The sequence below is a fragment of the Oryza sativa genome, chromosome 5, assembly GCF_034140825.1.
Source record: "Oryza sativa Japonica Group chromosome 5, ASM3414082v1".
NCBI classification, from domain to species: domain Eukaryota; kingdom Viridiplantae; phylum Streptophyta; class Magnoliopsida; order Poales; family Poaceae; genus Oryza; species Oryza sativa.
The window spans coordinates 2006034-2017005 of NC_089039.1; the positions used below are offsets into that span (position 1 = coordinate 2006034).

At 43.3% G+C, this 10972-nt stretch overlaps 2 protein-coding genes across 2 annotated transcripts; one reads left to right on the forward strand and one right to left on the reverse strand.

Annotated features, from left to right (window-relative positions):
* The first annotated feature begins 2088 nt into the window (after positions 1–2088).
* Positions 2089–4728, forward strand: LOC4337723 (probable protein phosphatase 2C 47). The gene is made up of 4 exons (NM_001420148.1): positions 2089–2446; positions 3253–3444; positions 3558–3793; positions 3883–4728. Exons 1-4 carry the CDS (start codon positions 2288–2290, stop codon positions 4463–4465), a joined length of 1170 nt encoding a protein of 389 aa, NP_001407077.1. The 5' UTR covers positions 2089–2287; the 3' UTR covers positions 4466–4728.
* A 1329-nt stretch (positions 4729–6057) lies between these two features.
* Positions 6058–10725, reverse strand: LOC4337724 (putative RNA polymerase II subunit B1 CTD phosphatase RPAP2 homolog). Its single transcript, NM_001420150.1, has 6 exons — positions 10003–10725; positions 8108–8917; positions 7808–8022; positions 7454–7717; positions 6790–6945; positions 6058–6692 (listed from the first exon to the last, which is right to left on the reverse strand). Exons 1-6 carry the CDS (start codon positions 10631–10633, stop codon positions 6588–6590), a joined length of 2181 nt encoding a protein of 726 aa, NP_001407079.1. The 5' UTR covers positions 10634–10725; the 3' UTR covers positions 6058–6587.
* Between the last annotated feature and the right edge of the window lie 247 nt (positions 10726–10972).

A 10972-nucleotide genomic window follows, 5' to 3' on the forward strand; every position in this document is an offset into this window, starting at 1 on the left:
TTATATATTTGGATTATTTAGTTTATCCCCAAATGAAGCAATCTTGTGTCATTTATGAACTTGAAGTGGATCGGATTAGCTCATCCTGTGTTAGAACAGTGATTTGGATCACAATTACGTCAGGCTGTCCGGTGTGCCACTGCTTTGTCAACATTATATATAAATCTTGCACCGTTTGTGTCTGTTATTTGGAAAGCAATTTTTTCATTTACTTCACTCCTTTTTTTCTAAAAAAATAATCATAAGCTATATGTACTGTAGACACCAATGGGGATAGATATCACACTATCACAGTCAATCTTATAACTTAATTGGGTGTATGAAGGAAGAACAACTTCTCTTCGCCAATTTAGTTTAAATATTCAGATTTAACGTGTGAAAACCATATGAGAAGAATTGTCTTGAAAAGTATGTTTCATAACATTATAGTGTTATGAAAAATACTTTTCTTGCAAAATTTCTGTTGGAATATGTTTACTTAAATTTTGCAGACATGATCGTCCTCTAGGCCTCTAACTACATTGAAATGTAATTTATTCACTAATATTTCTAGTACAATCTATTTATTGGATTGGCCACCTTCTTTTTTAAATGATCGCACCCTGTTGCAGGAACTGTAGTATAAAATAAACTAGTAACTAATCATGCCCATAAAGCATCAACTTCCTAACTCGATTTCAGATTGTGTTATTTGAGAAGCTAAGTTTCTAATTTAAAAAGGCTATATATATCTGGTTGCATGTAGAGGCCGGATAAAACATACCCTACTAAAAAAACTCGATTTTCTTATATCCGTTTTGATTTGATCCACCGTCTCTCTTTGTCATGTCATATTCAGGAAGATAATAGTGGCTAAATTTTCATAATAAGATTTGATTGATGCCTCTCAGATCCTCTAAATCTCTAATTGTTCTTAATCATGTACTTATCTTGATATCTTCCATTGTGATTCCACTGACAGGCAGTAGACAACAATCTAATTTGCCATCTTATTCTTGCCCAAGAGATAAGATGACAAAGGGTTACAAAGATTCCTTCTTGCTACTTAAGCTGCTCTGCTGTTCAGTGATTAACAGCAAGTTCGAACACGTGGACAGAGATTCAGTTGATGACGTGCAAGAAACAGTCACTCCCACCTGCAAGTGATTGCCATTTTTTCCCCTTAAAAAAAGTAGTAATCTTTGTACCGTTAGCATGTGTGATTCTCATTATATTCCCTTCAAAAAAGTAAGAATAACCTGCCTTTTGTTCCCAACCAAAACTGCCTGGTTAAAAACAGGAAAAGAGCAAACCTGCTATGCATTTACCACGAGTTAGTAATTAAACACTTTAAAACACCAGCTAATTAATCAATGTACTGTAAGTTTGTAACACCCCTAACCTCAAATTAACCACCCAAAAACAACGTATGCAACAAAAACTGTAAACCAGCACAAAAAACACTCAAATTGACCACACCTCCCGAAAATCAAAGCTGATCAAACCAAACAAGTGCATATATAAACACCACCACCATCACCCATATGCAAAAGAACCACTCCCTCTAATCCAAATATTTCTTGCAAAATTACATTTTTTTAGCTTGTTCTTCCTTGTGTCACAAACATTTCCATAGACCATTTCATTTGATTAGCACTCCAAATAGACACATTCTTTTTCAAACCAAAGTGCATCTCACCACCTCCAATCCAAATCATTCTTGCAAAAAAATTACATCCTTTTTTAGCTTGTTCTTCCTTCTAACACAAACATTTCAATAAATCATTTGATTACCACTCAAAAAAAAAAGACACATTCTTCATCACTCCCAAGCCTCTAACTAATCCAGTAATTAACACTGTAAGTAGTAAATCATTTGATTAGAACTCTAGATTAGTAAAAAAAACACATCTTTTATCACTCTCCCTTGGCCTCCATCCAATCTAGAAGAAAGAGGGAGGCGAGGTCGGCAGCGCAATCACACGGGCGTGAGACCGCCACGTGTCCGGTGAGGCCACCGGCACCACCCGGTCACCCGTCCGCATCGTCGCCGGTCGCCGCCGGTCACCGCCACCGGATAAATACCAACCACCCCTCCTCCTCTTCCCCCATTTCTTCCCCCTTCCTCTTCTCCTTCCTCCTCCTCAGATCAAGAAACCGTGTCCTAGAAACCATCGAGATCGCCCTCTCCCCCCTCGGATCGCGGCCTCTCGCGCGGATCGATCGCTGCTCGGTTTCTTGATTTTTTTTTTATTTTTTTTTCTCCGGTGACCGGAGAGGCGGTGGTGTTTGGATCGGGAGGGGAGAGATGGTGGCGGAGGCGGAGGTGATGCATCAGCCCGTGCCGGTGTTGGAGGTGCCGTACCACCGGTGCGTCGCCAAGGGTGTCGAGGAGGTGGCCGCCGCGGCGGCGGTCGCGCCGCCGCCGGTGGTCGAGGTCGAGGTTGCCGTCCAGGTGCCTCACATGGTGAGTTGCTCAACTTTGTGTTCTGTAGTTCTACGTTTTCAGTAGTATTTCAGTTGGGAGATCGAAGAATTTCGTGGGAAATAACATGGAATCTAGCAAGGATTACTAGCAGTTTAGCAGCTGTTTTTCAGTAATTTTAGGATTGTTTGTTAATACTACTCATGTGAAAAAGGTGCTTTCAGTTGTTGTAATCAGCTCTGATTTTTAGATATCTCTATGTAAATTATTGCTGTCATCTTGTTATTGGATTTTAGGTTTATTATGGAGTTTACTGCCTTTCTGTTTATTACACGAGATTGTTTTCTGTTCGTGGATGCAAAAGACTGACACAGTTTGTAAGAAAAAAAAAAGTAGTCCCTTTTTAGGGGGTATAGGGTGGTGGTTGTAGGCCAGAAGGTTGAGAAGGTGGGTGCTGATATTATTGGATCCATTGTGTAGATAGTGCTAGTGGTAGTTGAGTTGTAGTATGTATTTATGCGCTTTCGCGCAAGTTCAACTTATCATACGAATTTGCGCAGATGATTGTTTATCTAGCCTAAAAGTGTTGTCCTGTTTCTATAGCTGTAGCTGAAACTTTTCAGCTCTTGTTCAGTATCTTATTTCAGTGTAGAGTGGGGTAGTGGGGTAAATCATAGTGCTGCGTGAGCGGCAGGATAGGATTATGTTTGAAACATAACTACGCAAGTAGGTCAGTGGCAGTGCTGGGTATATAATTTAGCAGATTAAGGAAGAATTGGTTGTTTATGTTTGTTTTGTGTCTGAGAAATAAGATTAGTAATTTTTGTGTTTCTGTTCATTATTAATAGGGGTTGGAGAGTGCTGCTGGTGCACCGAGCATATCAGTTGATGCACTACAGTTTGTTCCCAGTATTCGATCTGGTAGCTTTGCTGATATTGGACCTAGGAGGTACATGGAAGATGAGCACATCCGGATAGATGATCTCTCTGCCCATCTTGGATCGCTCTTGGTGTGTCCGTTGCCTAGTGCCTTCTATGGGGTAAGTGTAATCTTCTATGTGAATGCCTACCCTGATTTGTGATTTGTGAATGCTACTTCCTCAGCAACAATGGTTGAACTTATTGCCCGTGCTTCTTCCCTTTGCAATTTTAGGTCTTCGATGGCCATGGAGGCCTGGATGCTGCAGCCTACATGAAAAGGCATGCAATGAGGTTCCTGTTTGAGGACAGTGAGTTCCCACAAGCATCGCAAGTAGATGAAACATATGTTCAGTCAGTTGAGAACTCTGTGCGCAGAGCGTTCTTGCAAGCAGATCTTGCCTTAGCTGATGATTTAGATATCAGCCGCTCTTCCGGAACTACAGCACTCACCGCATTAGTCTTCGGAAGGTAAAAAAAAACATATCCAGTATCTATAGTTGCACATCTCATGCTTCAGTGTGGATGCTCACTCGAGGTTCTGCTGAACTGTCTTGCAGGCAATTGCTGGTTGCAAATGCGGGGGATTGCCGTGCGGTCCTTTGCCGGAGAGGCGTAGCGATGGAGATGTCTCGAGATCACAGAGCAAACTATGCCGAGGAGTGTGAACGGGTTGCTGCATCCGGAGGATACATCGAGGATGGCTACCTCAACGGAGTCCTATCCGTGACACGGGCCCTAGGGGACTGGGACATGAAAATGCCCGACGGCTCGATATCCCCTCTCATCGCCGAGCCAGAGTTCCGACAGACCATGCTCACGGAGGACGACGAGTTCCTCATCATGGGGTGCGACGGGATCTGGGACGTGATGACCAGCCAGCACGCGGTGAGCATCGTCCGACGGGGGCTCCGGCAGCACGACGACCCCGAGAGGTGCGCGAGGGAGCTTGTCATGGAGGCCAAGAGGCTCGAGACCGCCGACAACCTGACGGTGATCGTCGTCTGCTTCGTCTCGGAGCTTGGGTCGCCGCGGCAGGAGCAGGTGGGGGGGCAGGCGGGGGTGGCGAGGCCGAGGAGTTGCAAGAGCCTCTCTGCGGAGGCCCTGTGCAACCTGAGGAGCTGGCTGGAGACTGATCGCTAGGGCGAGGCGCCGGTGTTTGGTTGTGGCCACTTCACACTTGTGTACATATGCTGACATTAGTTGTTTTTTGTTCTTCTGATTTGTTGAGAGGCTGCTGAGGTGGAGCAGGGAGGGTGAGCAGCCGGCAGTTTTGTAGGCCATTTTTTTTCCTCGTTATTATTTTTCTGCGTTTTGTTGACATGTTACTGCTATTGTTCACACCATTGCTGTTGTACATATCTCTGTTGAGTTCATGTATGGATGGACTAGCTTCCCTTGAGCAATACTCTCTCTCTCTCTCTCTCTCTCTCTCTCTCTGTGAAATGCTCTTTTACCAAGTTGCTGTGAGATTCTTGATTGTCCCATTCTTGAAAGACCAATTCGTTGAGATAGATTTAGACCTTTTTTAGATGGGACTAAAACTTTTAAGTCCTTATCACATCGAATATTTGACATTAATTATAAATATTAAACATAGACTATTAATAAAACCTATCTATAATCTTGGACTAATTCGCAAGATGAATCTATTAAGCCTAATTAACCCATAATTAGTCTATGTGATGCTGCAGTAAACATTATCTAATTATGGATTAATTAAGCTTTAAAAAATTTATTTCGCGAATTAGCTTTCATTTATATAATGTTTACTAATTATGGATTAATTAAGCTTTAAAAAATTTATTTCGCGAATTAGCTTTCATTTATATAATTAGTTTTGTAAGTAGTCTATATTTAGTACTTTAAATTAAATTAGTTTCTAAATACATGGACTAATCCAAACACCACGTAAGACTATGGAGAGCAAAACAGGCTCTTCCTGGTTTGTGAACCAAGCAGTTCAAGAATCAATGAAATTAGCTAAGCAGGAAAATACTATTTCCTTGCTAATTGTAGAAGAATCAATGAAATGAGCTAAGCAGAAAATACGTTCCGTTGAATTTTTACTTTCAAAATATGGATATTTCTGAGGATGGGAGTCTTTGGGTAAGATGAGAAGTTTAGATGAAAGGTAACTTGCATTAAATAGTGCTAGAACCGCTTATATTTTAATAAATATATTTTTTAAGTACTAGGCGTAGTTATATTTATTTTGGAATAGATGGAATATCAGTGTTAGATGCATACACATATCTCCAGCTCACCAAAACAAAAACCTAGGTAGTGTTAAAGCGTTTAGGCTAGTTGTTGGGCGTTGGGGCTGATACTGCTATCATTTATAGAGTGGATAATCTAGGCAACCGGTCAGACGAAATACCTAAAGGATTGTCAAATTCCTATCGAGACAAGGAGCCAATCAGGACATGAATCCAAATTAGCGACGATTTCACATGGAAAAAAGAGGCACACACGCTACTAAGTTTGCTGCTAATCCTCAAGCTCAGGCAGCTCTGTTCACACTTCACACCAAGCTAATAATGGTCTAACCTCTCCTTTTGGGCTCCTCCCTTTTAAGTCTCTTGCGATAAGGCAGCACCTGGGTTTTCAATGTATTCGCACTTCAGCCATCAGCCGCCAACCTTTTTGCTCTTGTTCTTCTCTCTCTGCAATGAGATGCCAACTTGTAGAAAGTTACAGCCACTGCAAGTCTCCGATTGACCATGAATGCGAGATTGACAGGCATAAAATTCAGAATTTTATAGATGCTAACACTGGGTTTACTATACCACTTGATATCTAGCACTCACCTATTAGGACTCACGAGTGGGTTGTTAGCTGGTCAAATTCGGCTGTACTAACCTGACAAACTGCACACCGGTAAAAGAGGTAAAAAAAAAACCCAAAGATGCACTACAATTCTGAACTGCGCTAGCAATGAGAGATAAAAGTCCATAGTGGACCAAATTGTTCTGGAGGCAGTTATCTTTTGCTCTCCTCACTAAAGCTAACAATTCCTGAGAATGACAGGAATCAGTGCCCGCTCCGCTTGTACGTCTGACGCCAATGCAAAGGGGATAGTTGAAGCAACTGGGAGCAACCGATATTTTGCAAGACGTGTTCCGAAACCTAAACAACCAGACGCAAGAGGCACCATTATGATAGTATATCCGAATAGACTGCCAAGCTGACGCTGATATGTAGAACCTCTCTCTATTTACTCCGCTGTGTAAACATGTATTTAGATACTTGTGTTGCTTGAGGTTTAACTTGGCAGGGATGCCTGGCTCTGCGTGGATCTTCCAAAAGGGAGGAGGAGATCAATCATGGAGTCATACTCCTCTCGGCTAACCTGAGCCGAGTTCAAAAGCTGCAGCACACAAAAGGGAAGAAAGATCAGATTTCTTAAAAAGAATATGTGCATCCGTCTACTTGCATAGCAGAAAGGCAGGGAAAGGCATCATCACCTTCTGCAAAAGCTTCGAATCTGACATTATTGGAGCAAGAGCAGGAAGCCGATGGAGTGAGAGCGCATCAAGCAGCACGAGAACCATCAATTGCCACTGCCTTGATCTCAGAGAAGGCAGTGCATCAACAAATGACATCGTGTCCAACAAGTATCCCTAGTGGGGAGGGGAAAAACACATTAGATGCACACTAATTATAGCTCTAAATGTTAATTACTGAAACTGTAATCAAACTAACAAATAAAATTCTTGGTGGCAACATCTAGCAGTTAAGCTGTCTTCAATAGAATCAACAAAAAAGAGACTGGCCCTAATTCAGAATAACTGTAACGTACAGCCTCCACTTCGTCTTATCTATTTCCAGATATGCGCAGCTCATCACCCACACTTATGAATGAGAGAGAACCCCAAATGACTAAGAAATTATTGTTAAACTGACCAAGATATTAGTAGCTTGATTGATCTCAGTCAAAGGTGTCTAGATACCAGAACAAAATGCAACGAAAAGCCTCTTCACAGCCGCTGCTGAAAAACTATATGTACTAGCCAGTAAATACATATCCAGGTTCAACTAGGTCACTAACCAATTGCGGAGTCCTTATTCTTTTCTTTTAAAAAATGTTTTAACTTTTTAATTAGTTTGTTCAACTAGCTTTATCCATACCAGAGTAATCTCCAACTTTGAGACTGGAATTTGCATCCTCAAGTTTGATACAAGAACTGGCAGGGCATTACACACACAAGTATCCAAAGCTCTTCTAATTTCAGATGAGTGGCCATCATTTAAAACTCTCTTCTGAGGACATTCTCTTCCACCTGCAATCAACAAATCTTCCATAGAACTTTCATCAAGCCCATACACATAGGCCAATGAGGACCGGGATACCCATCCAAATAATGCAGCCCACATCGTTGCGAAGGAGGACAGCTGAAAAGGAAAAAAGGCATGACATGCCAAATTCAACCAGAAGGAAAAAAAAGAAGAAGTGCTACTTTATTTTTTCTCAAGAATTCTTACAGTTAGACTAAAGCCTTCTGGTGGTGTATCATGCCAAGAATCATCGACATCAAACATATCTGTGTCTAGAAGCACAGTCTTCTTCGGCCACTTCACAACACCCCTATCAATTTCAAATATTTCATTTTCCCCTGCATCTTTGTCATTGTCATAATCATTATTGTACTGTTGCTGGTTAACCATGTCCGGCAGTATGATGATTCCTGCCTTTGAAACTGTTACCAAAAGGCACAGGTTAATACATATCAAAAACAAAAGCTGCATGTCAAAGCACCACAGGGTTAAGGAATAAGTGTTCACCTGCATCTTCTACTTCCGATGTGCCAGATGAAATAGCTTCTGCTGCTTCAATAAGCGCAGCTGCACAAGCTTCTGCAGATTCACGCCTTACTGAACTGTCCATGCTTTCTTGAGATTTACTGGAGTGACTTACAAATGCTCTGCTTGTCTCTAACACACTTCCATTCTCGTCTGCCCATTTCACAGAATGCCCTGCATTCTTGGATCCAACAGCCTTCAATGAAGATCTTAGTGTACATCTACCACTATCATCACTTGTCTCGTCTTTTGCAATGTTAACTGCATTACTAAATAATTCATCTAGTTCTTCAGTGTAAGCTTGCACTGAATCTATCGCTGCATATTGAGATGATGAAGGCTGCTCATTTGCTAATATAGAACTTGAGAAATTATATTGACCCAGAGCACCATGATCCATCATTTCTGAACCACGATCACCCATAATAATTGTACTTGTAAAGTCCACTTCATGTCCATCACGCCCAACTGGTCTTTTTGCAGGCTTACTCTTACCTACCCTCGATGTTCCTTTAGCTGCTTTATTTTTCTTCTTATCCTTTTTCTCTTCGAGAACTACATCCTCCAGCTGCTTCACAATGGAATCCGATATGCAAGACGACAACATATCATTATCTTCATCCTGCTTGAACATCTTCAATGGGGTTTTGGTTGCTTCCTTTTTCTTTGCTTTTGTATTCTCAGTAAGAACCATGCCGGATTCACCAGAAGAAGCATTCCTAGAATCCACATTAATATTACTGGACTGCTCAGCACTACAAGCATCGTTCTGTTTAGCCTCTTTTTTTGGCCCTGAAATACAGAACACAAGCTCATTGTTTCTTCAATTGTTCGAAACTAAGACAGGTCGAACAAAGAGCAAGAATGAGCATATCCTTTTCATATATATAAATGTGCCTGCAAGTAAAACTATTGTTACTCTTGTAACATTGTCACATCTAGTTCTAGAACATTATTTGAATATAAGAAAAACAAACAGTGCCTAGGAGGTAGGAGCTAAGTACCACCACACTCCCACCAAACCACCACTGCCTTGGTGGCTTGGTGTTTAGGCACTAGGGACCAGTTTGCCACCTTGTTAGGCAGTTTAGGCACCTCCGTGAGCAGTGAGAAAAGAGGAACAACACATGATGCTTACAAAGACATGATTTTTGTATTTCTTCGGGGAAATATTGAACAAAACCTGAGCGCTTTTCATTGACAAAGTAAGCAGCTCATCTCTCACCCCTCTAATCTCTCAAAAAAGAAGTCACTACCTCCCATTAAAATCTGTAACGTACTTCCAAAAATTAATTACTCTCTCAATCTCCTATCTTCGTTCTAGCGTCCCTTATCAACAACAATATGTAGGTCTAAACAAAATGAGTGAATTGCCTAGTTGTCCTCTTGTAATTTGAATGACTGCAACCAAAAAATATGGCACCACGGTTATGTCTATTCTTCAGCTGTCCCTTACCATATTTGATAGCTCTCAATTATTACCTAGTTGATTGTTTCTAGTCATACACAAATGCTACTAATTTGCTAATCAGGTAGGGAGATTTTACACAAGGAGTTTATAACTAGTTCACCAAAATGTTGTAGTTGTACATGTTACAGAGAATTTTCCTAACTGCTACTAGCAACAACAATTGTTGATACTCAAAGTAATTTACTACGAACACTACAAATTCCTCCATTTTCTATCTTCCAAAGTTTTTTCTCTACCTAATTTGAGCACAAAGGATAACAGAGAATGCCACCGCCATAAACCTCACTCATCGTACTACTAACCTATGGCAGCACAATCAAACCAAACGAGTAAATAATTTGAACAGAAAAACCAATCAATGCTCAATGCAAATAGAAATAGAAGAGGTCAGCAAAAGGCGATTCACCTCCAACGACGCGATCACGGCGAGGCACATAGCCCTCGATGGCGTCCGACGGCCCAATCCACTCCTGCAGCGTCACCTCCCCCGTCCCAGCCGCCTCCTTCTCCATGATCTCCACCTTCCTCCCCTCTTCCACCTCCTTCCCATCGCCGCTCGCCCCAAACCCTAGCGCCAACCCACCGTCATCACCACCACCACCACCGCCCTCGAAGAGCGCGACGAGGGCGTCGAGCCGGTCGGGCGAGACGCCGAAGGGGCGGTCGGGCGGGAGCGACGCCCCGAAGGCGGCGGAGGCGACGAGGCAGCGCTCGGAGCAGAACTTGCGGGCCTCCTCGAGGTCGTACACGCGGTGCTCCCGGAGCGAGATGCGGAACCGCGGCGCCGCCTTGCCGCGGGCGTCCTCCGAGGGGAGCGGGTTGGGGCACGCCGGGTACCCGCAGGCGTCGGCGATGGAGCGCTCCGTGACGACGTCGGCGTAGTCCGGCCCCGAGAGCAGCGAGGCCGCCGCGCGGAGCAGCGGCTCCCTCGACGCCGCGGCGCCGTCGTAGAGCGCCATCTGGACGCGGTGCACCGCCGACGCGACGGTCGTGGGCTTCATCCTCGCGCCGGTGTCGGTGGCCGTGGTGGGGCCCATGTCGTCGTCGTCGGCGGCGGCGGCGGCGGCGGCGAGGGATTTTGGGAGGAGTTGAGTTTTTAGTTCAGAGTCGAGACGAAGAGGAAGAGAGAGGGAGCTAACATTGTCGGTAGTAAGGCGGTTTTCTGGGTTGTGTGTGGGCCGGGCGGCCCACGTAGCCCGATGTGAGTTGGATGGGCCTTTTGGGCTTGGGCCTTGTAAATTCGGGCAGGATAAGTCCACTTTACATTCGTTGTATTTCCGTCGAGTTTAAATCGTATCCCTAAACGCGATACCGGATACATAAAATCGGGTTAAATTAGATTCAATGGTATTATGATGGCTGGTTCCACTGATGTG

Excerpts from the sequence above, each read along its gene's own strand:
- LOC4337723 (NM_001420148.1), top strand. The coding sequence starts at position 2,288 with ATGGTGGCGGAGGCGGAGGTGATGCATCAGCCCGTGCCGGTGTTGGAG. Across the intron at positions 2,447-3,252 it reads CCGTCCAGGTGCCTCACATG|GGGTTGGAGAGTGCTGCTGG; the intron begins GTGAGTTGCTCA and ends CATTATTAATAG. Across the intron at positions 3,794-3,882 it reads ACCGCATTAGTCTTCGGAAG|GCAATTGCTGGTTGCAAATG; the intron begins GTAAAAAAAAAC and ends ACTGTCTTGCAG.
- LOC4337724 (NM_001420150.1), bottom strand. The coding sequence starts at position 10,633 with ATGGGCCCCACCACGGCCACCGACACCGGCGCGAGGATGAAGCCCACG. Across the intron at positions 7,718-7,807 it reads CAGAAGGCTTTAGTCTAACT|CTGTCCTCCTTCGCAACGAT; the intron begins GTAAGAATTCTT and ends TTTCCTTTTCAG. Across the intron at positions 6,946-7,453 it reads CAAAGTTGGAGATTACTCTG|GGATACTTGTTGGACACGAT; the intron begins GTATGGATAAAG and ends CCTCCCCACTAG.